At 41.9% G+C, this 26,486-nt stretch overlaps 1 protein-coding gene across 2 annotated transcripts in view; it reads left to right on the forward strand.

Moving 5' to 3' along the window:
* RELB (RELB proto-oncogene, NF-kB subunit) overlaps positions 1 to 26,486 on the forward strand; it is a 319,238-nt gene that overhangs the window by 250,468 nt on the left and 42,284 nt on the right. For both annotated transcript variants that reach the window (XM_069207723.1, XM_069207724.1), the window contains exons 7-8: positions 14,545 to 14,760; positions 19,531 to 19,599. In XM_069207723.1, the coding sequence (XP_069063824.1) occupies positions 14,545 to 14,760; positions 19,531 to 19,599 (285 nt within the window). The remainder of the gene's footprint in view (positions 1 to 14,544; positions 14,761 to 19,530; positions 19,600 to 26,486) is intronic.

A 26,486-nucleotide genomic window follows, 5' to 3' on the forward strand; every position in this document is an offset into this window, starting at 1 on the left:
ATACCTTTGATTCCTGAGGTTCTGAGGAAGATTTGCCAGGACTGGGCACAAGTCACCTAATAGCCCCGGATTGGCCAACAAGGGGGTGGTACACGGACCTCCTTCGCCTCTCGCTGTGCCCTCTGCTCTGTCTCCCTCTCAGGGCAGACCTCCTCTTGCAGGGGCAGGTTTTACACCGCTACCTCCGGAGCCTGCACCTACAGGCCTGGAAATTGAACGGGGCAATCTGAATTCTTTTACTCTTCCCCCTGAAATGGTAGATGTTATTTTATCGGCCAGGTGACACTCCACCAAGACTGCTGGTAGATGGGCAAAATGTGTTAATTGGTGTGAGGAGAGACACATTGATTCTTTAAAGGCCTATTTGTCAAATGTGTTACAATTTGCCCCTTCCTTTGTGCAGTTGCAACAGTGAAATGTTACCTATATGCACTGTCTGCTGTTATTTGTTTACCTGATCAACCCTCCTTGTTTAAGTCCCATATAGTATTAAGGTTTCTTAAGGGTTTATCTAATAGGTTTCCTGCCACTCCATCTGTTTTTCTAAGTTATCACATCTGCTAGGCGTGTTAGCAAGCTTCAAGCTCTTAGTGTTAAACCCCCTTTTACTACCTTCCATGCTAATAAGATGGTTGTGATCACCAGGGCAACTTTCCTACCTAAGGTAGTGACACCCTTCCATTTAGGGCAGTCTATCACTCTTCTGTCCTTATACCCTCCTCCCCATTCTTTGAAGGAGGAGGAAAGACTGCATCATCCGGGTCCAAAGAGGGCCCTGAGCTTTTATGTGCAAAGGACAAAGGACTTTAGATCAGATGATCAGCTCTTTGTTGACTATGTGGACAAGATGAAGGGCAAAGCCGTCCACAAGAGAACACTGTCAAGGTGGGTCACTCTTTGCATAAAAATGTTATTCGCTTGCAATGAGGGATCCTCCTGAGGGCATTAGAGCTAATTTGAGGAGAGCTAAGTCTGCCACTTCTGCTTTGGCTAAAGGTGTGCCTGTTGTTGGCATTTGTAAGGCAGCAACTTGGGCATCCCTTCACACTTTTGCAAAACATTATTGTTTAGACTCGAAAGTGAGGAGGGACAGTCATTTTGCTTGTTCGTGCTACAGGATTTCTTGGTATAGCCAGACAGGCACCCACCTCCTAGTGCGTGACTGCTGTAGGATTCTGTTCAAAAGGTGAGGAATCCACAGTTATATGTAGTCATCAGAAGAACAAGTTAGTTACGGTTGGTAACACTTTTTCTGGTGGATACAGTATCTACGATTGGATTCCTCACGGTTTCAGTGATTCATACTCACGCAACACTACATCTCTCCCTCTGTTAAATAAAAATGTAAAAATTTTTTACAAACATCTACACAATCTTAGCTCTTTAATAAGCCTTCTTGGCCCTTTGATTACTTGTCCCGGTCATGTCTTCGGAAACTGGGAATCAGCAACAGGAGTGTCCCTGATCAGTGTTGGTAATGTGGGAGCAATGGCAGTCTGGGGTTTTCCAGCTGTCCTTTTCCGAACCAGTATCTGTGTTAACATCACTATCTGACAAGTGATGAGCCACATGTCTGAAATGTGAGGAATCTCACATGATGGATTTCCCAGGATGGTGGGCAGTCACGATGTGTCCTTTGCTGGTTACGACATGGAATGGCTTGGCATCAAACGGTGCTCGGCATCAATTGGTTTGGTGTAAATTTGTCACAACTGATATTGTCACTTGAACTTGTGGGCATGCGTCAAACGTTGCTTCAGGAACGTTCCGTCGGCCATTTTGTTGCCTTGTAGTGAGGCACCTTTTCTTTCGCCTTGCAAACCGTTATGTACTGGTTCTTCTTACTGCAGCCTTTGCATATCTTTCCAATAGTATAACATTTACCTTCTTGTGGAAACAGCAGTAGGCACGGAGACACAAGTTCTTTATTTTTTGGAGACATCACCTTGTGTCCTGCAGCTGTGTGTTTGCGATTGCGTTTCATGTTCATGACTGACTCACTTTGGGCACCTCCAGCCTCCATGTCAGAAGCTTGTCGATCAACACACTCTTCAGCTCTGGCAGCCGTGATAACTTGCTCCAGACTAGGAGTTTCTCTCAGCATTCATCTTCTGAATGAATCTGACAGGCATCCGTCAATAACTCTGAGATGTATTGCTTCCTCATCATTAAATTAGTTGACTCAGCAGTGTTTGATAAGCATATTGAGTCTCTCAACTAATTTGTCTATGGTTTCACCAACTCTTCATCATTCTTGACTAAAAATGTACCTTTTGTAATCTACATTCAGCATTGGATTGAATTTGAGATTCAAATTTTCTTTAATTTGACATTACGTAGCTTCATCAGCTGGAGCATTTTCTTTGACACACCGTCACACCAAGATTCCCCAGGTACTTGATAATCTTTTTGTTATCGGTTTTTCCTAGCGCATAAATTAAATCATCAAATGTCTCTAACCAAGCAGCCTATCTATCGGCAATATTTTGCTTTTTGGCAGTATTGAATGGTGGTGGTGGTTTTAGGAAGACGGTTATAACCATTTGCAGGACTTTCTGACATTGATATCTGAGAGCTCTTAAGCTTCATCTGCTGTCCATCAGGACCTGTTCCATTTATACACCAGCCAGGCCCTGTGACTTGCTGGCCTCTGAGTCATCTTTTAGAACTGCAGGGAATGTGGCTTCTTCCTTGTTTTCCATTGGAAGAATAGCTTTCTACAGTGCCTCTCGCCGCTTCTGGTGTGGACGACTCCATAAGCACTACCCTGGGCACTTCTCCTTGGGCCACTTCCCAGTGCTGTGGTGTGATGACTCTCTTTAATCAGTTCTGGTAAGCAGATGACCTTTACTTGTATTTGAACTGTTGCATTTTCAGGTGTTCTTTTGCACTCTTTGACACCTGGTTGATCTGCGCTTTGCAGCACTGCTTATTTCGGTTTATCACGTACACTTGCTGCACTTTCAAAGCCTGGTTGTATCCTCCTTCAGCAGTAGGGCTCTGTGTAAAAGCCCTCCTTCATTCAAGTGCTCCTCTTCCAACAAACACTACAAAATATGACCACTTTAACTCCATTTATTTTGAGAGACCTCCATTACCTACTGCTGGAAAAATGGATTATTATATCTGCCTGTTTGACCTTCAAAGCTTTGAAACAAGGACAATTGACCTAACTTCCCTCCTTGTTCCACATATCCGGTGTAGAAAAATGTATCAAGTGCAAGGAGCCTTCTGCCTCGAAAGCACAAAGTTGAAATCCTTCTAGGCTTCATACCAATCCTTCACTGGTTCAGCCTCCACATTTTGGAACTGTCTCCGCCAAAGGGGCAGATGAGAAGATGATGTTGGCGCGCCTGGTCCTTAACAAGTAAACTCACAAGGGGACGCGCATAGGTCGATGAACCTTTAGATTTGCATGGAGTATCCTAGCTATGATGTGACCAATATTTCTCAATAATCAATACACAAAATTCAATAACCATTAGTTTGTTCGTTAATCAGCAATTAATAGTCATCCCACCATGACCTTTCAGTCATGAATAACCACAACTCAGTATACGTTTTAGCAATTTTATTTCCCTATTAATTACAATACTAAGTCATGGGATTAATTCAACTTTATTCAATTTGAGAAATTCTCATTCATTTATTAGAAGACGCCAAAAACATAACATCACCAAAACTTGCATTAGAATACACTCTAAAGCATTAGCATAAGTCATCAATTGACTCAAAGGCGAATAGGTCAACATAAATAGTAGGGATCAGCAATTCAGTCTGTCAATCATTTGTCTCTGTAATCCTGTCTGTGTCGTAGAGTAGGAACCTCACCTAACCCAGATTAGCATCAGCATGTGGGACTTCATGCAAAAAATAGTTTAAAACAAGAATTTGGAAAACATCTAACTAAGGGGAAACATTTTAGACAGCGCAGTTGGTACCTAGAAAGGAAAGGCACAAAAGATATTTCAGTCACATTGTCATATCTACCTATCCTCGGTATGGATCAGGAACGAAGTCAGTCTTCGTCTTCAGGTCATCTGTCGATCAGCATCACATCAGGCTCTCTAAGGACTGAGGTCTTTCCTCTCTGTCACGTTGTTATATCAAAGTCACCCAGACTATCCCCCAATTCCTAATTTGTCAATTAATCATACGATTTATCTCCACCCAATAATTTTTGTAACTCAAATCTATGAATTCTAATATTACACAGTTCTCATGTCGCTGATTGGTTCACTTTACAATGTCCTCATCATCCAGCTCATCAGGTATCGAAAATGTTGCATCTTCTTCTCCAGTCAGTGTCTTAATTGTTCAAGTTCTGGGAAAGTACACTCAGTGTGCTTTACACGTTAGTTGTTACATTTCTGGTTCCATCATCTCCTGTCTGTCGGTTAACGCAAAGGGTTCAGCTTAAACAAATGTTATTAAACTATTAGCAGTTCACGGTTAGTTCAGTTTGTCAGCATTTTTCATTGAACGTTAAAGATTCAACTTCTGCATGAGGCCTGGCAAGACTAGGCCAAGACTTTAGCTAAGTTAAGCCCTACAATTCAGTGCAAAGCATAGGATATATCTCTCAATATGACTCATTACTACATTAATCTAATACATTTTCAATATTTCATATATGTTAGTTGCGCCTTTAATATAATTTGTGAATTCTGGTGGTCGCTCTCCGAGGTCACAATTTCAAACGTGCCCATTGTTTTCTACGTTAGTCATTTTCTACATTTTTCATTATTCAGAATACATAAACATTCATTAATAATTTCAATGTTAAATATTTGTGTTAACAAGGGCCTGGGTGCTTTCGAAAAAAAAAAAAACGAAAAACCTTTCACTTCAAACTGCTCTAAAAAGTGTGTTTGCAACTACCATCTCCTTTACATTCTACCCAACTTTCCCCTCCATCCATATGCTTTCTTTTGCTCAAGAGTCCTTGATGGCGATAACCATCCGTTATTCACTTCCAACAGGTACATGTACACCATTGACTCCTCAGGTTCACTTGTTTGTTTGCAAAGCGCTCTGACACTCTGAAGGTAGAAAATAAATATAATTTTAATTGAACCTGAGGCTACGTTCTTGGCTCTCAGAGAAATGGACTAGTCCCCTAGATCAACATTTTACAATATCTACTGTGCACAGGCAAGGTGCAGTCACTCGCCTCATCTATGTGCCATTTTACTTTCCTTGGGGCTTTTTAGCCCTAATAAAAAAAATAAGCAGAATGTAGATGACTTGATGGCGGTATCTGGAATTATCTTATCTGGTCTTTATTCCCGCACCTACATCCGGCTTTTATTGTCAGTGCAGGGAATAAGGGGCCAGATGTAGGTAGCGTTTTGCAGGGCGCAAACTGAAAAAATCGCAGTTTGCGCCATGCAAAACGTTCATTGCGATGCTCATTCCCATTTTGCGAGTCGGTACCGACTCGCAAAATGGGAATGCGACTCGCAAATAGGAAGGGGTGTTCCCTTCCTATTTGCGACTCTCACAGCGATGCTAAATTGCTTTGGGACCGCGAACGCGGTCGCAAAACAATTCGCAGTTACCACCAGTGTCACACTGGTGGTAACCCATTCGCAAAAGGGGGGACCCCTTCCCCTTTGTGAATGTCGCCGGTAAATTTTTTTTCAGAGCAGTAAGTGGTCCAGTGGACCACTGCCTACTCTGAAAAACCGAAACCAAATGGTTTCGTTATTTTTTTTGTATTGCAACTCGTTTTCCTTTAAGGAAAACGGGCTGCAATACAAAAAAAATAACTGCTTTATTTAAAAAGCAGTCACAGAAATGGAGGTCTGCTGTCTCCAGCAGGCCACCATCCCTGTGAGTGCAGGGAATCTCAATGGGGTCGCAAAATGCGACCCACCTCATTTATATTAATGAGGTGGGTCTTTGCGACCCCATTGATATTCGCAGACGGTGTCTGAGACACCGTTCTGCATCTGATTTTGCGACTCGGAAATTGCTACATCTGGCCGAAGATAAGGATCTGACATTGTGGGTCCAAATCAGCATGTGCAACCTCCCTTTCACTCCAGTTTACCACCTACTCAGGTGGGTCATGGGTGTGAGGTCTTGTGCATGAGGGTATGTGATGTGGTTGTGCCAAGCAGAGTAGAACGTTATGTGCTCCCAGTGGCTCAGAAGAGGCTTGGTCAAAGGCTGGGCTGTTTCTCCAGCCTTATCATCGTATGATTTAACTGATCTGTAAAATCAGGCCTGTTCTTTCCTCACCTACCGGGTGCTGGAACATCAGACCAATTATGATGGGGGCCTTTCTGGGCTTACTGAACTTGGAGTTACACAGGCTCAACTGGTTACCATTTTGTGGCACATAAGTGATATCTCAATTATGCAGTGGTTGGTGTGCTATCCCACAGATACATTCAGCTGCTAAAATACATTGCAAATGCCCTCTTTAATATTGTAAATTAGCAAGTATGAGACCTCTAAGATGTCGTATTCTGTCTTAATCATATGAATGTCTTTATTTAATTCTTCTAAGTTCAATACTTCAGCATAACATCAGAAGATTTGAAATTGCATAGAGTCGTCTTTTGCCCGGCTTTTAGTCTATCTTCTAACATTCTGCCGATAGAAATGCCATCCTTTTGTCTAAGGTAGACAGCGCAGTTCTACACATTGACTTGTGTAAGCGGAGGCATAGCTGTCAATAGTGCAGCAGATGGACTAGCACAGGAGCCAATAAGTGAGAGGGGGTTTGTGCATCCCAGTAATGGTTATATGGAAGTATTAAACAAAGGAGAAGAAATATCTGTTTTGCTTGCTTTCAGTAGTCCCTGTCATTGCTGCTGCTACATTGTGTTTAAGTCATATTTTTCAGTCTTTGATAACTACAGAAATAGATATGAACCTTTAATGTTAGAAATTGGGCAGGTCAGAGACGTTTTATGGGATTTTACATATTTGTGAGTTAGAAATTTCATCCTGTAAGATTGCAATATTGTTTTACCTGTGTTCGTACGCCTTGAATCATTCTTGTTCCCAGTCACTGAGTAACCTGTTTTCTACTTGGATGACTAGAATTTTTTTTTCAAGGCATGAGGATTCTTACGTGGTTACATCCTCTTGTCCTGTCTAGGTTTACACCTTCACCAGCTGCCTTTCTTCAGTGCTTTGAGTGAGGATGAATCTACTATTTCACTCAGTGCTCCAGGCCTGCAGTTTTCCCAGATTTCCATTTAGTTTCTAGGTCTGACATAAAGACAGCTTTTACTGCTTCACCAGCTTCATGTTATCTGAAAATCCATGAAAAAAAAGTACACACTTGTATGTACACACCAGTGGCGGCCCGTCCTTTAGGGGGGAGGTCCCCCCCCCCCACCTTTTGCCCCCCATGAAGAGTGTCTGTCAGGCTGAACAAAGGTCAGCTTGACAGACACTCTTCATGCTCAGGTCAGGCAGCCAGGAGCAGACATGCGTGATTTGCGCAGACTCCTGGCTGCCTGAGCTGAACTTTGCTGGGCTGAGGAGATCACAGCTCCTATGGGCGTTACCTCCTCGGCCCAGCAAAGGTGCCTTGAGGCCCTCCCCTGGGTGACTAGGAAAGCGTCACCAATTGACACTCTCCCTGGGCGCTTCAGTTTAAGCCCTGAAGTGCCCAGGGCGAGTGTCAATCAGTGACACTTCGTCACAGAGTGGGGTGGGGTCATCAGTCTCACTGACCCCATCCCACTCTGTGACGAGGCTGGGACTGCTGCCTTCCCTCATTGGCTGACCTAAGGTCAGCCAATGAGGGAAGGCAGCAGTCCCAACCCCCCTGGGACCTGGAGGCCGAAGGTAAGTGTATGTGTGTGATGTTTCAGATTGAATGTTTGGTGCATGCGTGCATGTTTGAATGGTATGACTGTTGTTAATGGATGTGCGTGTGTGAAAGAATGAGTGTGTGCGATGTTTTAAAATGAATGTTTGGTGCGTGCGTGCATGTTTGAATGGTATGAGTGTTGTTAATGGATGTGCGTGCATGTCTGTGTGTGAAAGAATGAGAGCGTGTGTGTGGGTGCCCCGCCGGCCCCCCTCCCTCCTAAAGCTGCCAGCCGCCACTGATACACACATAACTGGCTTTTGCTCAGTCGTTTTCATCAATTGGCCTGTTCAAATGTAATTAACGTTTTGCTTCTGACCACTACAGTATATCTCAGAGCAAAAAGCCAGCCTGCTTCTGCCATTTGTTCTCTTGCCTTATGATTGACAGCATTTTTCCTTGTCTGTGCATGTCTGTCTTAAAAGAAGTGCATGTCATTAGCAGAGCTAGTGGGCCAATATTTGCCTTGTGTTGCATTTCTTTCCGTTCTTTATCCTTTGCTATTTATTTTTTAGTCATTTGTGTGTGTTAAAACTATGTTTTCAAAGCTAATAATACCTTTTGTATAAACCAGTAAGAATTATATTTTCATGCAATGTGCATTAAAAATAAAAAAGGTGTTTAAAGTTGTTCTCTACACCTACCAGGTAGGAAGCACTCTTACTTTTCTACTAAAATCCTCTGCAATGGTTATTTTTTTAAATATATTTTTTATTGGAAGCACGTGTCTGCCACATTTAGGTGACATGTTTTCTGTTTTTTCTCTTTTAATTTTTGTGGCATATGGGTGCAGTAAATATAAAGTTACCATTTTACCAGACAAGGCCACACTAATTCACTTTTCCAGTGCTTGTTTTTGTTGCATGCCAGCTCTCTATGTGCAGTGACTTTGGTAACATCACAAAATAATTGTCTGGTGTGCATGCAGAATCCAGACACTCCTCTACCACAACTGGTATTCAGTTCAATGTTTAGTGCATGTACTGCCCTTGCAAAACCTCTTATAAACAAAACAAAATAAAAGCTTAAGAGGGATTTAGAACTTGCTGGTTACATACCATTGGTTGGTTTGCACATCTTTTTGTTTCCTTGCTTTTGTTGGTAAGCAGATTGCTTGGCTTCTTTCTTCCACCTTGGCTTCAAGTTTCAGTCCTTGCCGTGGATCATAGACCAACTACAATTTCATGTCTCCAGCCAGTGTCCTTCCACTGGCGACAGGCTCCGTCAGGTACATGTTTTTTGTTTTAGACATGCACTCTTGTAGAGTGCATGTCTCTGCAGTGTGACTCCCTCCCTCGTCCCGATCCACCGTATAGCTTTCCCCACTACACACCCCTCCTTCCACTGTCTAATATTGGCGATCCTACCCCTCTCCCCCTCCACCACCACATCGGTTGTTGCTCCTCCATCTAACATTAACAAAACCAAATAGAGCTATTTGGCTTTGTTAGTGTTTTGCGAAGTTGTTACACAGCAGTGTCGGATGCTGTGCAACATAAATTAAAGTAAACAAAATAAGTGCTATAACGCAGTCAGCGCTGGCCGTGCCATAGAGCTTTGTTTCTTTTTTTGTTTCTTTTTTTTGTTTTTTAATACTTTAAGCCATGTTGCACAGCAGCTCAAGCTACTGTGCAGCGAGGTTAAAATACATTGACAATGGCAATAGAACTTGCATAGGCTAAACCTGTTGGCAATTACAGGGACTGGGACACTTTGGTTGACAGTAGACACTTCTTCAATCCACGAGAACTGAGGCACCCTTTCCAATGGTCAACCCCTGCCACGTGGGTGTTACCTACATTGGCCAAACACAACCCTTATAGTATGTGTTAGGAACCCCCAGCATGCCGCAGACTTTTCCAAGGTTCCTTTTGACTTTTCCAGCAGGATACACATGGCACGGTCCTACAAAAGGAAGAGGAAGACATTGCTTTTAAACAATCAGTCAGTCTTTGTACATAAGAGTCACCACTAGGATTTATTTTTGCTTTATGTCAAATATCACACATGTGCTGTACTTCAATATACACAACCCACTCTTCTAGACTCACCTCAATATCCCATTTGTCAAACTTTCTGAATTGTTAAAATATTATTTACTCAATCTCGCAAACTCTGTCTTTGCTTCTCAAACACAATACATAGATCTAAGAAATTGGGTTATTAGTTGAGGGAGTTAAGTGCCCAACACAAATAACAATCATAATCCTTGTCAGGGTGAACCACTAAAGTTGCTAAATTAACCTGCGCTTAACCCTCAGGTAGCTATGGCACAAGGCAGATTGGCTTAACTTAGAGGCAATATGTAAAATATTTATGCAGTACTAAAACAGTAATAAAGTTGAAATGCAAAATAATAAAAAACCCAAAACGAATTAGAATATCAGTGTATAATTGAATAGACAAAATGACACCAAATGACAAAAATCAAGTGATGGGAATCTGAGATATGAGTTTTTAAAGTTTAAATTAGGAATAGTGCCAAGAAGCACAAAGTGTCAATGGTCGTAGAAGAACAGGACCTAGGCACAATATGAGGTTGGCCGCAATGGAGCTTGGGTCACATATTCCGACCAGATTCGCCATGGACAAAAGATTTTACCTTCTGAGTGCTTCTTCATAGGCTTTCATGAAGGGGAAGGGAATTGTAAGGGTAGGTGCTGTTGAGTATATGCTCTGATATGGCTAGTGGCTAGAAAATGATGTATGTTGCCTTGTCCAATCAGACATGTGTGAGTTTAGGCTTCAAGGGCAGCATCATGGATGACCACAAAGGACAAATATCGCTTGGAGGAGGACCGCCATCTTGTGCATCACTTTTACACTTCATTTTACCCCCGTCGTACTGCACGTGGTTTCCCAGTCACACTCACATGCATATTACAAACACACACTCTCTTTCTCTCACAAACTTCGCTTAGCTCCACTCCACACGTTTAGGAGAAATGAAGATCCACATTTTGGGAGGGGTGAGACAGTAGACTTACAACCCACCAGTACTACTTGTAAAGAAGACCATGCCCCTGACCTAAATGACTGAACACATTAATAGCTTCTCTGGACCAGGAGAGGCCGAAGTTGGGCTAACTGCATGCCATCAATACATGGAGCATCTCAAGTGGACATGGAGATTGGGGTAACTTCACAGAGTAGCCAGAAAAAAGGTTGATAGGGCAGGGTGACACACTCCCTTAGTTATATATTCCCTTGCGATGCAAGGGCTTTCTTACTTTGCATTTTTGTAGAACTGGCTCTTCTAATAGAATGTTTCCTGGAAACAAAGTCAGACAGGAGAGGCTAGTCATCATTACAAAAAGCAAGCTAAAAGTGACTAGCAAACTGGTGTAGGATTTTTCAAGGCAATAGAAAGAAGCAACTGTAGAAATCTGAAGGAGTGTACAAAATAATACAAACCATAGCTGGCTGTACATTGAAGACAGAAAAACAGTAGTGAACTGTGGCATGGCACTAGAGATGAGCTCTACAATTGCAGTCATGAGAAGGACTAGGAGAGAAAGCTTGAAACGTCCTCAGATGATGCCAGGATTTCTCACTGACCTAAGGAAAATACTCCGTAGAATGCCAACACATTCCTGAGATGCATAGCTAGTGTCAAAGACACTTGAAGTCTGCAACTACTTGTTGGAGACGAGCTGTGGATATGCTTTGAAAATAGTCTTCCTGGCCTGCAGAGAGATGGGGAGCAGAGCATACCCTGAAGGAGGACGTCTGCCCAGAAGAGAAGCCCTGCCACTGAAATATATGAGAGAATTGCCCTGAAGAGCAGACTCATTGAGGGATGTCACAGGAGCTAACACGAGTGCTGGAGTGGGTGTCTCCTTGTTTGAGACAGGCATTCTGTTCGAAAAAGGCCAATTGTCACTGCTGCCTGTGGTCACACCCATCCAGAATGGGCACCCCAGAAACCAACACAAGTGCTGTAGTGGGTGTTCTATTCCTTTGTGAGCATAGAGTACTGCACAAAAAGAAGCATGCCTATCCTCATTTGGTCGTGCTCCTGCTGTGCCCTCCAGAACTCTGATGTGTCCTGACACCAGCCTTGACCTTTGACACACCAGGGCCCCCTATTGGACTTACTGGTAAACTGTGGAAGGTATCTCATCACCTTTTTGGGTTAGGAAGGGCATGTGTTTGGAACTGAATTACACGATCGAAGATTGCAGCCTTCCCTGTTGAACATCCATAGCATCATTGATTTCACCGTTGGTGCTGAAAGAATGTGCATCGCATCCAAAGACCGAGATCCTGCTGCACATAAGAAGCTAAATGTTAAATAAACATTGCCCAAGATACGCCATTGGCTAAGAACTAAAACGTTGGACCTAATTTCTAACTGCTAAGAAACCTGATGCCATTAATAGATTGACCTACGATTCAAGTATTCGGTGCACAGTAATCTGGTTGCACTTCTCTCTGTATCTGTAATTTTCCTTCATAGATTGTGTTAGCCTGATCTGCAGCACCTTGGTAGAACCTTGTATTCCTCTGCATAATGAACTTAGGTTGTAATACTATTACTGGCTTAGTAAAGTACTTTTCCTTTTTCATACAGCTAAATCATCGGACTAGACATTCAACAGTGAAGTTTCTTATGTGATTATTGAGTTCTGTGTTTTTTCCCTCACACAGCCTTCCTAAAAAGTGCTTGCCTCACAACTCTGATAGACATGTGCTGAACAAGTGTACTTGGTGCTCAGGTTTCCATAGCACAACAGGTCAGCAGTGGGACATCAGTGCATAAAGCCCCCAACCCTTTAGCTTTGGCTCATTTATCAGTGTGTACCTTGGGACCACCACAGCAGTTCTGACAATTGTTGGCTAGCAGTACAAGATCACTAGATTCTAGTTCAGCTATTTCAAATAGCCCTTTATAAGTTCATCAACATCTTTATGCCAAGACCTGCATAAAAAGACGGCAGATACAAGATGGGAAGGAGTAGACCAAGACTCCCACCTAACACTTTGCTGACCATAATAGCAATACCTACATTACAAATCTATATCCTTTCTGAAAATGTTGATCCATGAAGGAGCACCAGGCAAGGCACAATAAAATAACAGCATTTATGCAGGGGTTTGGTGCATTTCTGTTATATTTGATTTTCTTCTCTGAGTGCTACTTGGTGATTCAAATTTGATCCATTAAAATATTTGAGGCTTGCATTACATAGGGTTATCCAATTACAACACGTTTAGGTTATTTTAAAATTTTGGATGACCATCAGTTTGTAGTCTGATTAAAATTGTATTTTAATGGAGTAGTACAGTGGTTCTTAACCTGCGGTCCAGGACTCCTGGAGGTCCATGAAGTCTCTTCAAGGGGCCTGTGACTGTTTTACAAAATTAAATTATATTCATTAATAAATAAAATCAATAAAGTACATATAAATAATGAAGCAGAATTGAAAATGTGTTGATTTTCCCTAGTTTCAATATGAATTAAACTAAACATTCCTATATTTGTGCATTTGTTTTATGTATACATGTTTTTGTGTATTGTTTTGAGGTTCAAATCATAGAAATTACTTAGGGTTGCGGGTCCCTGGCTTCTAATGATGACTCAGTGGGCTGCCCTGAATTACAGTAATGATTTAGTGGGGTCCACATCAGTCAAAAGGTTAAGAACAGCTGGAGTAGTAAAATAGAACACAACTTATTCTGCAGTGCTACTGACAATTATTTTAACTACCGACTCCAGTATTTTACATTGCTTCTTTTTCAGGAGATTGTGAAAATGTACAGCTATATGAGTGGCTCTTCGTGAAAACTGGAAACCCTACTGTCTTGTCTATTTTATAGTCTGGATGAGGTTTGGCCAAGCAATGCTGCACAATGTCTCTTTTTAACTTTTCAGTAATTTGCTTGGGACCTTCCTGTAACCACTTCCCAGACATGCTTCTGTTTGTAACTGCGAAAGGTAGTTCATAATAGGAACATCATTTGTTACCTGAATGGTTCAAATTGTTAGCCTCTTTTCAGTTACCAGCACCCTTTTCTTAATCCCAGCTATGGGAGTAGATGATATATGAGGAGTGCGCACAGCATCTGTCATCTTTTTCAGTAGCAAGATTAACTTTAGAGTCCCCGCCTTGAAGCAGTTTCAGTGAATTGCAAAGCTGCATTTTTAGATGAGTAATCGACCCTGTTACTCTCTTGCTTGGTGAGAATAAATTGTCTGTTGTTTGCAGGGCGGCTCCTCCGTTAGGTCGGGGGAGCGTCTGTCCCCCGCCAGCAGAAGCTGCAAACTTTCACAACGAGGGCATAACTAACTATGTTTATTACCCCTCGTTGGGAAAGGGTGGTGTATCTCGGATGAGAGCTCAGCACTCCCCCTCACTACGCATGTATGTTTAGCCGGCCAAACACACGTGCGGTAGGCACTCTCCCACCCAGCAACACGGTTGCTGGGCTGGAGAGGGCCTTCACAGGCTCCCAGTTTGCCTGGGAGCGCCCATCCTGACACTACTTTGAGCATCGTCAGGTTTGGCCACAGGGCAGCCAGCAGGGTAGAGGAGCGCGGCGCGGGACGGCCTGGAAAAGGTGTTTTTTAAAATTAATTTTATTCAATTTTAGAATACCCCCCCCTCCCTTTTCCCCTGGCGCCGCCCCCTCCCCGCTTCTTTAGAAAGAAGCGAGCCGCGACTGGTTGTTTAGGAGTAATGATTCCTTTTCTTCCTTCTTTTCAGAGGACATTGCTGTGGTGTTTCACAAAGAGTCCTGGGAGGCTAAAGCAGACTTCTCCCAGGCCGACGTACACCGTCAGATTGCTATTGTTTTCAAGACGCCCAGTTACCAAGATCTTGACATCACCGAGCCGGTCTGTGTTGAGGTGTGCTTAGAGCGAGTGACTGACAAAGTCCGAAGTGAAGACTTCTACTTTACGTATCTTCCAAAAGACCATGGTAAGCGGCTCCAATATTCCAAAGAGATGTGCTCACAGTTTCTCTGTTATGCCTTAAAGGATAATTGCACCCCAGTTCATTAAGTACTTGGATGTGTACAGCAACCAATCATAGGACAAAGGGTTATTCCCTGTTGGCCTCAGATACCCAAAAATCATTTCCAATAAGTCAGTTTTACTGAATGCAATGACTGTCTCATAAACATATATATTTGAAGGTCATAGAAATTGTACGCCCCTTGTGAAGCATTTCTTGATTGGGGTCTTAGATCAATGTTATAATCACAACTCTAAGTATATAACTGTCTCCTGAGTTACTGCCAGAGTTGAGTCATTTAACATAGGCAACTATTGTGCGTTTTACATTTTAGAAGTATGTTTTTGGTATCTGTAAACTCAGTACACAAGTGAGGTGGAGAGCTTTACAGAAAGCTGGTTATTTTGTATCACCCCAGGTTACAGGAGCACATGTGGACTTGTACAAAATCTTAGTAGAAGCAGGACAAATTACAGTTTCTGTTAGACGCAGAATACACAAAGACATAAGGTACAATAATTATATAATTTACATAATTCACATTATTTATGTGGTAGATGAATGAGGATTTGGGATTAGATGCAAAGGATGCATTGAGAAGTGTAGGATCTTGAGTTGTTTTCTGAATGCTGCTTGTGGTGAAGCAATCATAGGTGAATGAGTCTGTTCAATGGGTAGGTAGTGAAGGAGGAAAATGCTTACATTCTTGTTTTCTTTTCAGTATTTGGGTACATCCAGCAGCACTCAGTTAGTGGCGGGGCTGGACCATGCATGGCCAGTGGAGGCATCTTTTTCTGCTAGGCAGTATACCTTTTATAGAGTTTGTATATGGTTCTGTGGTATTGCTGTTGATGCACCATGTTTTAAATTTCATGTCTGTTGGTATTTGGAGTCTCTGGAATTTTCTGGTGTTGTAGGAATGATGTGGCAAAATGTTGGTTGTCATGCCAGTAGGTGGTGTCTTTGATGGACGGATTTGAATTGGATGATCAGGGATGCAGTTCTATGTCAGTGTAGGATAGCTCTAGGGTTTGTATGGTCATGGGGAAGCTGGTTCTGGTTGAAACCATTATATTCTGTGTCATATGCTGATAAGGTATCAGAATCTTTGAGGCACATTAAATCATATTAAATGTGTCCTTCACAGAAAGACTTGAGTCCCTTTAAAAGACAAAGGATTTGGCATTTTCACAAATGGAGGAAGTGAAGCTATGTAGGTACATTTAATTGAATTTCATTCACCCAATTTATAATCCATAATTGTAAGTTTGCTTCCCCCGAGAAGTATGAATTCTGTTGTTCTGGGGTTTAGTTTTAGATAGTATTTGGACAATGTTGAATGAATGGAATGTATGCGATGCTTGAGAGGTTACTTGTTGTTGGGGATGACTTCTTAAAATTAAGTTAATCTCATAATGATGTTGGTGAAGGGAGATATGTTGGTTGGCTAGAAGCATTATGAGACTCTCCATGTTGAGATTGACTGAGGCAGAGGGTTATGGAGATTTTGAGGAGTCTATTTAAATATTTGCCTTTTTTCTATAGAGTCAAGTGTAGAAGTTGAGGATAGTGTCAGAGATGCCCTTTTATGTGAATTGACTGTCAAACAGTAGGTGGTGGTTGACTGTTTTCAATGCCAGTGAGAGCTTAAGCAGGAACGTAGGCGGGTGGCGGGGGTAGGGGGGCTATATCAACTTTCTAATTCAAAGGACATAAGTGAACACTTTTCGGATAGCTGCCTGCCTTGACAGCAGATGTTAGGTTGTGGTGCTCAGTGGGATTTTTGGAGCTGCAGTGCTACTGATTTATCCAGAATTGTGCCAAGGAAGATGATTTGAAACATGGACTCGTAGTTTGCGGCATTGCCAGAGTCCACGCTGGACTTTTTCTATAGGAGTGTTTGATTTTCAGGACTATTACAGAGAGGCATGTTTCACTTCAGATGTGCATGATATCAAGAGAAGGAGAGATAAAAGTGAAAGAGAGGAATTTGATGATGTGAGGGATATATGTCACTGGAGTGATCTGACATGTGCCAGTATTCCCTTTGGGTTGTTTTCCCAAGCGGATATGTGGGAAAGTAATGTGAGTTAGGTATAGGTATTACTTATAATTCGTGTTTCAAAGGTGAAGAAGTGCTTAATATTAATCGCTTGTTCAATTGGGGGTTGGGTAATTGGGGGTGTTATATTTGCAGAGTTTAAACTTCTTTGACTAGGTCTTTGCTTTTGTTCTCACTGTTGGCGATGATTTTAGAAGTATATTCTGAGTTCGACAGGCCTTTGGAATGTGTGGGGCAGAGTTTGTGGTTCTGAGGTCAAAAAGGCCTTCAAGTGAGCAGGATGAAAACCAATCCTTTTCTAGCTTCTTTTGCATATAGATTAATTCCAGGCAATGGATAACTGTGGTGCATTGGACTTTGGTTTCATATTTTTGATATAGCATGGTTGTCTGGGTATCAGTAAAGGATCTTTGTGTGGAGCTAAGTGTTTCTAGGATGGTATCAAGTTCGGAATAATTGAAATGAAAGGTGGATAAATTATGTTGGTGGGACTTTAAAGGGACTGGATGTGGCTGGTGCGTTTTTCAACTGTGCTTTGTGAGAAAGCTTGGGCAATGTATCATGGGACCATCAAAAGGGAGTAGGGTGTGTGCATGCAAGGGTTGAAGTATTGGAAATATAAGGTTGACATGTGGATGTACCCCTGATGTGTGAGTGAGATTGAGGCTATCACGTTTAATAGGATGGCTCCAGCAGTCTGTGTTTTGAGCGTCATAGAGATCAAAGTCAGCTATGTAGGTATAGTTGGTGTTGAGAGGGAAAGAGGGAAGAGAGAGACTTGTTCAGGGGCACTTGAAGCTGCATGATTTGTGTGATTGGAGAGAATGGAGATAATGAGTTTGTGGGTGATGGAGAACCCGCCACAATTTTTATGTGGGTAGGTCATTTGTGAATATTTTCTTTGTAATCTTCTGGTATGAGATCTTCAGATATTTTAGTAAAGTCCCAATACCCAAGTGTACGGTGGGTTTGAGGCTTGTCAGCTTAGTATTTGTGGGTGGAATTTGAGTTGATGAGCATAAGAGAGAGTTGTAGGTCTCTGTGGATGCCTTGTTTAACATTCTGTTGGGATGCATATATGGTTAGTGGATTAGTGTCTGCTGCTATGCTTGGATCTCTCATGGTTTTTTATGATTGGGTCAGGGAAAGTTTTAGTGGGTTGTGAGGCACAGGCCTTTGCCATTTAGAATGCTGGAGTGTTGCATTGTGTTTGATGTAGGTAATTGAGACTTATAGTTGATGCCATTGCCAATTTGTTAGGGTTTAGCCATATGAACACTCAGAGTATGTTGAATTTTTTCAGATGGGTACGTTCTTACTTCACTTAACTGCAGTGTTTATTAGGCAGCAAACAATAGTTTCATAGTTCTCCTAAATGAGATCTTGAATGAGGAGTGCACTAGCACGATTTGCTTTAGTTCAGACTGTAAGAGAGGATATATACTTGAACAGATAACTGTAGGGCAACTCCCAGATAGTGGATGGGGACCTGGCACAGCTCCTTCTGATTGTATGCAATTAGATGCAGCCCCTGTATGGTTGGCAATGCTAGTCTTGGTTAATCTTTGTTTTAGTGCTGCAAGTATTTTGAGGTTAGAAATGGCCCAAAAGGCAGGTAAGGGTGCAGGAATGAGAAGTCAACTACACATCACTCCCTACATGGTGAAGGGGAAGCCTGACTCCAGGTCTAGGTGAAGCAGTTAAATTGATTGTATCCTCATATTGTTGGAAATGCACCAGTTGTCTTTCAATGCAGAGTCTTTCAGTTTGAAGTCAGGCATGCAATGAGTAGAGATGTAGCAACAACCAGTCAGGTTTAGTTCGGCATCCCAGATGGTGAAGAATTATCCTCTATCTCATAGACTTCAGTTCTAGAAGAGGAATTTAGAAAGTGTGTTTCAATTAATTATAGGCATATAAATTTAGCCCTTGAGATGCCTCACAGTATAAGACAACAATTCCTATGCCCAAAGTTTTTAATACCACATCACATTCACATGCCAGATACTCATGCAAATAAGTGCAGACAATAAAATGACAAGAGGAAAACGAATAAAGTCCAACATAAAAGATAAAGTGAATAGCTAAATCTTGAAGAAATTTTTAAGCATATAAATCCAAGAAGAGCTATTAGGTTGCATTATAGTTGCAAAGTGTAATTTCTTAAAAATAAAATCTTTCTAACAGCCAAAAAAGAAAATATTTGAAATCCATGTACCCAGAACCAGTTTACACAGCTTTACTTTCAGCAGCATCAGATTAAACTCTTAATGCAGACATATGCTCATTGACTTTACACTTTATAGTGTTTGCAGGCAGTCAAGTGAACAAAATCACTGTCCTCAAAAGCTTATACATTATATTTCTGGATAATAATTCAAGCTTGACATTCCTGGGGGATGATTTTGATGCTCATCATATATATCCCAGACATGAATTCCAATCGGTTAGGGAGTTGGTGTAACCATCTGGTCTTATGGCAAACAAAATATTTGGCCAAATATCACTTATTTAAAGGCTTGCGTTAAAATACAATGAAAAGGGGAACAATCCAGTGTTAATACCATTGGCTTTAAATGGGTTTTCAATGTCACAAGAGAAAGGAGATTATTGTAAAAAGGAGATTATTGTAAAAAAACAGATTATGCAGTTCTTCCTTTTTTGTTCCGTAGATGCCTATGGAGTTAATCTTAAGAGGAAGCGAGGTTTTCCGGACGTCATTGGAGAACTTTCCAGCTGTGGTAAGCACATCTGCTCATTCCACCTTTGACTCACACCTGCAAGGACGGTGGGCTGTGCGGTGTAGCTACTTATTTACTTTCAGTCTGAAGTATAAGCCCTCATTGCAAAAGACTCGTAGGCCTCTTATTTACAGAATTGTGTGCAGAGATTCCCAGAGACAGCTGGCAGCTAGAATTACTGTAACCGTCTGAATATCCACCTGTAAGTCCTGCAGAAAGAAGTTAAATGCCTTGTATTGGGAATAGCTATATTAACTTGGATTTAGCAACCAGAATTGTGCATGAGATGCCGATTGTCTTAGTGATTTCGAAAGAGGCAGTTATCGCATCATTTTAGAATTTTCATTTTTGACCACCTGTTGGCTCTTTTACATGACATTCAAATTTACACTATCACTGGTGAATTCATTTTGTTGATTTTCTAGAATTCTCTTCAAGAATGAAGACTGGCCATCTCTTAGTCATGTAGCCAAGTACTGGGTGACGGGGGGTACCATGCAGTGTGATTTAGCTCTGTGACACACACTTCTTGTTCAAAAAGTTAATCAGTTAAGCAGCTGCCACCATATCTTATAACATCCTTCACTTATACAGAGATAATGGAATTGTGTATTACTAGATATGCCACTCTCATGTACAGTAATCACTAATGAGATAATGGCTTTAACCATTTTCATGTGTCAATGAAAAGTAATGCACATATGTTGTTGTTGGAGCTTTGTCCACCCTTCATTCATGAAGGTCCTCTAGTTCTGCAACTCAATAGTTTGGGGTGTCAGAGGGGCGGTGGATAATTGTTGAATGGGAGAAGGGGGAATTGGAAGAGAAGGATACGAATGGCAGTAGTTTGTGGATGTACAGTGTAGGACTAATCGAGTCATATTAGGTCATACAGGATGACATTGTTTTAAATATTTGGGTGAAAAACAAAAGTGTTAAAGCACTAATCGTTTGTTACGTCTGTTTTTCTTACCAGACAGGTCAGAGAGCATTTTTGATTCCAAAAGCACATACACATCACATAATACATAATTCATTAGTACAATTTGTGTTTCCCACTTAATGGGAGGAACGTCCAAGTAGTCATATAATTAAGCTTTGTTATCTGGTTATGCCATGTCACTTTAATTCTATAAAGCAAATTCAAAATAAAGATGACCCACAAACCATACATAATGAAAATCAGCACAAAGAAGGGGTCTAAAAGAAAACAACAGGTTAGAGATTGGAAGCACACCCTAGGAGACCTGTAAATGCTTACTCTCATTACTGATTTATCATAAATCAGTAATGAGAGTAAGCATTTACTGAGAACTCAATTCCATCACTAGTACCCCTTCCTCTTGAAACTTCTATGTAGATTTCTCTGTTCCTCCAGGTGCATAACTCTATATACGTTAGACATTTTCTTAGTTCACTGATGCATTCAAATAAGACCTAAACTGCTTATGTGGTCGAAAAAGTCCCCTGCATGGTGACAGATTTGCACCCATGCCCTGATTGAAGCAGCTGTATGGATATTGAGATCCCTGGTACTGATTTACGGTCACAGATGAACATGGAACATGTGTGCATGATGATTTAGGCCTGTCTCATTGTAATGTGGATTGTTAGACATAGAGGGGTACAGTAAGTATTACCTTTATAGTGATAGAGGACACTGCTCTTGCCAGGAGTGAGGTGACACAAGTGTGGTGGTGGATGTACCCCATTTTATGTCAGTTATCTGTACCAATGGAGTTGTGCCTACTAACCCAATCATGTAAAATTTTGTTGCTGTGTGCTTAACTCACCCTTGGCCTACATGGTGACTGTGTGTAGCGCTTTCCTGCTCCGATCATACAAATAAGTGGATGCAACGTGGTCACATTTTCAGTCATCTATTGCATACAGCAAGGCTTATTTAGCCCACCATTAGGAAGGAATATATTTGCCACCAAATGAGACGACCTTACAGGCGAGTGATACGCAGCTGAGAGGTGCTTGGTCAGATGGATTCTCTGTCCTGATGGTACCTAATATAATTAATTTGTGGGTCTAAACGTAGACACTTTGGTCATCTGGTTCAGTATTTATGCTGGACTGTTTACTTTGAATGATTGGATACCTACGCTTATATATGTATCATATTTTCTACTACTGCACTATGAGCACTGCGACATCTGCTTCGTAATGATAAGTTGTCTAGCACCTGTTGTAAAGAACAATAAAATTGTGATCTTGTAGATATTTAAACATTGAATTGCAATTTTACCTAATTGGGATGTTTTAGTGAGTCCCATGGAACCATTTGCCATTTATGTTTGTATACCCAGGTTCCATTGATTGGGCAAACTGGGGTTTGCTTCTGTGGTATTTCTATGTGTGTAACACTGGGTAGCGCATGATGCCTGCTTGTTAGTGCTGGGATGTACATGTGCCTGTTTATGGTACATACCACAGAAGCCTGTAGATTCCATTTTGATCGCCCAGGGCTTTGAAAGGCTAGTGGAGTTAGGGACTGCAATCCACAGACAGTAGACGTAGATCGCTGACATTCCTGAGGGCTGGATGGGAACACACAATTGCAGTAAGGGGTGCAGACCATCCTCTGTGCACCTCAGAGGTCTCTGTAATTCTAGGAAGAGTTACTAGTTTATTATAAAGCGAGATGGGGGTGGTCTGATAAGGTCGGCACTGTAGCACCAGTTTCTGTAGACCTTTTGTGAGGCATACTTAAGTGGCTTCTGACAGCCAGGTGGGATACACAGGCACTTCCTGTGGCATAATCAAAATTAGAGCCACTTGTTGTGGCAGACTGTCCTTTTGGCAGAGGACAGGACAGGAAGGAAGGAATCTGAAAGAAATGCACACCCACAATCAAAGGATCAGACTCTCAATTACATACTTGCTTGATTTGGACTATAAAGGTGGGAGCCTGAGTGCAACAAGTTGCTCAACAGCACTGTTCGACAGGAGTGATGATCACCAAGACTTCTAGCTGTTGAAACCAGGACCAAGAACCAAGGTTTGTTGGTCTCCCTGCTGAGTGGCGGCGGCCATCACCCAGGAAGTCCAGACCAATTGCCTGGAAAACAAGCCTTCTGCATGCCTGCTAAGACTAGTGGACCCTTTGAGGAGGAGGAGAGCACCTGGAAGAAGGAGAGGCTCAGTGGGGATCTTGTCGAGTGTATCATGGCGAGCGACTTGTGAGATAGCCAGTCTGGTTGGGGCTGCTGCAAGAATGCAGGCTGCGTAACTGTTCTTGGGAAGTCTGTGATCCCCGTATGCCAGGAAGAAGGGCAACTTTAAACTAGGGCCATCGCCCTTATGTCAGCAAAGTTGGTGACCACCTTATGCCCGGAAGGGGTCACTATGAAACAAGGGCTGTGACCCTTGTACCAAAGTCGGTGACCCCCATATGCCAGGAGGGGGCTACCATGAAATTAAGACTGTCTCCTTTGTTCAGACATAGTCAGTGATCCCTGCGTGCCGGGAGAGAGCCTATGTGAGTTATGGTCGTTGCCCTTGTGCAAGCCCCGTGTGCCAGGAGGGGTCCACAGTGAAGTGCTGGGCCATTGACCTCGAGTGCTGTACCATGGCTGCAGAGAAGAATACTTACTATTAAAGTATTTACTGATTGTTAAAGGAGTAGTGGAGAGGATGTCTGACACAGCCTCTAGACTTCCGAAGACTGAGGAGGTCCAAGATGTCATCACGATAAGACAGTGAGAGGTCGCAGACCATTAATATTGGGACACCAGAGACTAGCTATGCCCCTGTCCTGCACTTGCACGGCAGCCACTGGGTTAGGTAAAACTGTTAGAGGCTGTCATGTCTGTCAGGGACTTGTATGAACTGAGCACATTGTTATGCTGAAGTTGAGGTCAAACTTAGACTTTTCTTATGGTGACTTACATGGGCCACACCTGAAAGTAATCTCCATTATCAAATCAGGAATAACAAGCCCCTTTAGAAAGGACAAAGGGACTAGGGGATAGCACCCAGGATGACAACAGTTCACAGACTGGGAATATTGTTTGTCTCTATGCTTTGTGTACTTATATTAAAAACGATTTTTTAAAATAAAATCAAGTATTTGACTGGACAGTCAGCATATTGCATTAATGTATTTGCATTACTGTATTTACTTTAAGCCTTGCACCTCTGTATGCCTCACTCTTACCCCCACCTCCACCCCTCGCCACTCCCCCCACCCCCAATCGAAGAGCTTTACACTCCTCAGCCCATGTTCTCCCGGAGAGTCAAGTGCTGAAAGGGGTAATACTTGCCCCAGATAAACAGGTCTCATAGAAGGTGGGGCCCCAAGACAACAGGAGTAAAAGGTCACAGCCCGAACGGTTGTGCCCAGAAACCAGTGCCTGTCTAGTGGCCCTCTAAAAAGTGTTTGCCATTGTTCTTTTTGCTAAAAGCTAATTCAGGTTTTTCTTTGGTGTGCTCATGCGCAAATGTTTACAAACCAGATTACAATAGTAGCACTTTAAAGTCCAATACAGCTGACATTTGTGTATTGCACATTTTATAATTTTACCAGCTATCTTCATAAATATTTGTAATTCAGATGTATAATGGGGGAAATCCTGTTTAACCCTGGCCAATAGTACATATGTCTGGTTTAGGATGAGATGAAAACAGATGCTGTGTCTGTAAAAGCAGTTATGTTAAACACTTTAAATACCCATGAGGTTTTGTAAATATGGTTTCTTATTCCACCCCTGTATTATATTGATCCACCATAAAAATTATTAAAACCAGTTCTTCAAGTCACCATTAGGGCTGACTTTTAACACACACCCTACAATATGTCCTTGAACATACAATGTAGCTCAACAGACTACACACAACAAATGTGGGCATGGGTAAGCTTGAAATGTGTTACTATATCTTTTATACATCTAAATCTATCTTTTGCAATTTGAGGAGCCTAATCATGTTAGCTTGTTGCTGCAATTTGAAAGTTCAGTAGACCGGAAACGTATCCCCTTTGTCACAAAGAATTGCCTATGTCTTGTGAAGTATTTCTCAGTTCTATCTGCAATTACCTCTTTTGGGAGCCCATAACCTCTACTGAAGGGCTTACATTCTACAGCATTTCCATCCTTAATATGTGTTTGTGGCAGTTTACTGGGGGGAAGCATCTTTTTGCCCAGAAGTCATTACCCTTTTTGCAGTAGGAGAGGGACAATTTGTTATTTGTCCAACTGCAGCCAAGACAAATCAATCATGGGCACTTTATAGCCTTCTTTTTCCTGGCAGATGTTTCATAGTAGTCCATTTTAAGCAGTCCTTGAATTGCGCCTTACATCTGAAGCCTTATTTTCGTTGCCAAACTTCTCACATGTCAGATATCTTGAATGCCAACTATATAAGAGGGACCAACTCAGAGTCGGACTTTGAAAACGAGATGGTCAAGCTTAACAATCAACAAGGTGGCAGCCAGACCGGGAGGGATATTATGAAGTCTCAGAAGCCAGATGATATCAGCTCAACCACTTGCGTAAGAGAAGCCTCCGAAAACCATATTTGCATGATACCTGGTTGCTACTCAGGAGAAATGGACCCCATTTGTATGCTAAAATAGCACGCCACATTCCACTACAGACAAGCAGCCTTCTTTGGGATGACTCTGTGCACCAGTTCACATCTCCCCACCACCATGGTAATTTTAAATAACAACCAAATACTGGACAATTGATTTCAGATAGCTGATTCTCCCAGGAGGGATACAATGCCTTTTAAAATCTTATGAGACGATGGACAATGCTATATATGTTCTTCTTAGTTCACATTGTCAAGAGTATAGCAAAGACACAACAGCACAGCGGATAACAAATCTTAAGATACAAATTGTGGTATGAAGAATCTCAAAATAAGTAACTTTGTTTGGCAGTTGAATCGATGCAATAGAGAAACATATAAGCAAGCTCGAGGGGTCTCACTTGTGAGCAGATATCTAACCAGGAGAAACAGATCAAAGATACTGAATTCAAAATGAAACATAAAAAACCAAAAGCGCTGACAGTATCTGAGAGTCCAGGGCATAGAGAAAGGCACGGAGGGTGATAATCCAAGTGGCTTTGTTGTACAACTAATTCAGAAGGCCATCCCCATTCCTTTAAAAAAAATATATATATTTCTTTTTAGATCCAAGGCCACACCTATACTGATATATAGTGGCAACTTTATTTTTCAGCAGCTTTATGAAATTGCCTGCCCAACCAACCAGCCAAAGAGGGCTCTCCCATATTTTTGTTTCGCTCAGATTTCTGCCAACAGACCTTACAGCGTTTTCAGGCTGCAGGGGCACAGGCCTTTCTGCAGGAACCATCCAAACTCAAAATTATAACAGACTCACACACTCAGTCAGAAGAAAAAGCACTTGCATTTCTGGAACCCTGACCAAACAGTGGCTTTTTCAGTAATGACTAAGGGGATAGGAGATAGGGGTCTCTCAAAAAAGGAGGAAATAACCTCTTTTATGATTAGATCCTGAATCAAGTGCACCATTATTATACGCCATACAAAATGTATTCATATTCAGCTTGCTAAAACTGGTATTGCATATTTCTTAGAATAGTCTCTGTGTTAGAGGTAGTTCTAGTAGGTATAAATTGAATAATTCACTTATCTTAGTAATGGGGTGTCTAGAGTCACTCCTCCTTTGCCATAAATGGGTCAACAAGAGAATGGGTATGACAGTGGTCTTTGACCTTTTATACCCCAAAGATGAGGTGTGTGGGGCATATAGATGCCCGCAAGGGCAGTTTGGTTGGGGCTGGAAGGTTGGAGGAGGGCTATAGGTAAGGAGGAGGATAGTTCGAATTCATGGAGATATACAGAAAAAAAAGTTGTGTCTTTTCTGAAGGTTTATGTTTTTTTTAAGCTGT

This window comes from Pleurodeles waltl, chromosome 9 (genome assembly GCF_031143425.1).
Source record: "Pleurodeles waltl isolate 20211129_DDA chromosome 9, aPleWal1.hap1.20221129, whole genome shotgun sequence".
NCBI classification, from domain to species: Eukaryota; Metazoa; Chordata; class Amphibia; order Caudata; family Salamandridae; genus Pleurodeles; species Pleurodeles waltl.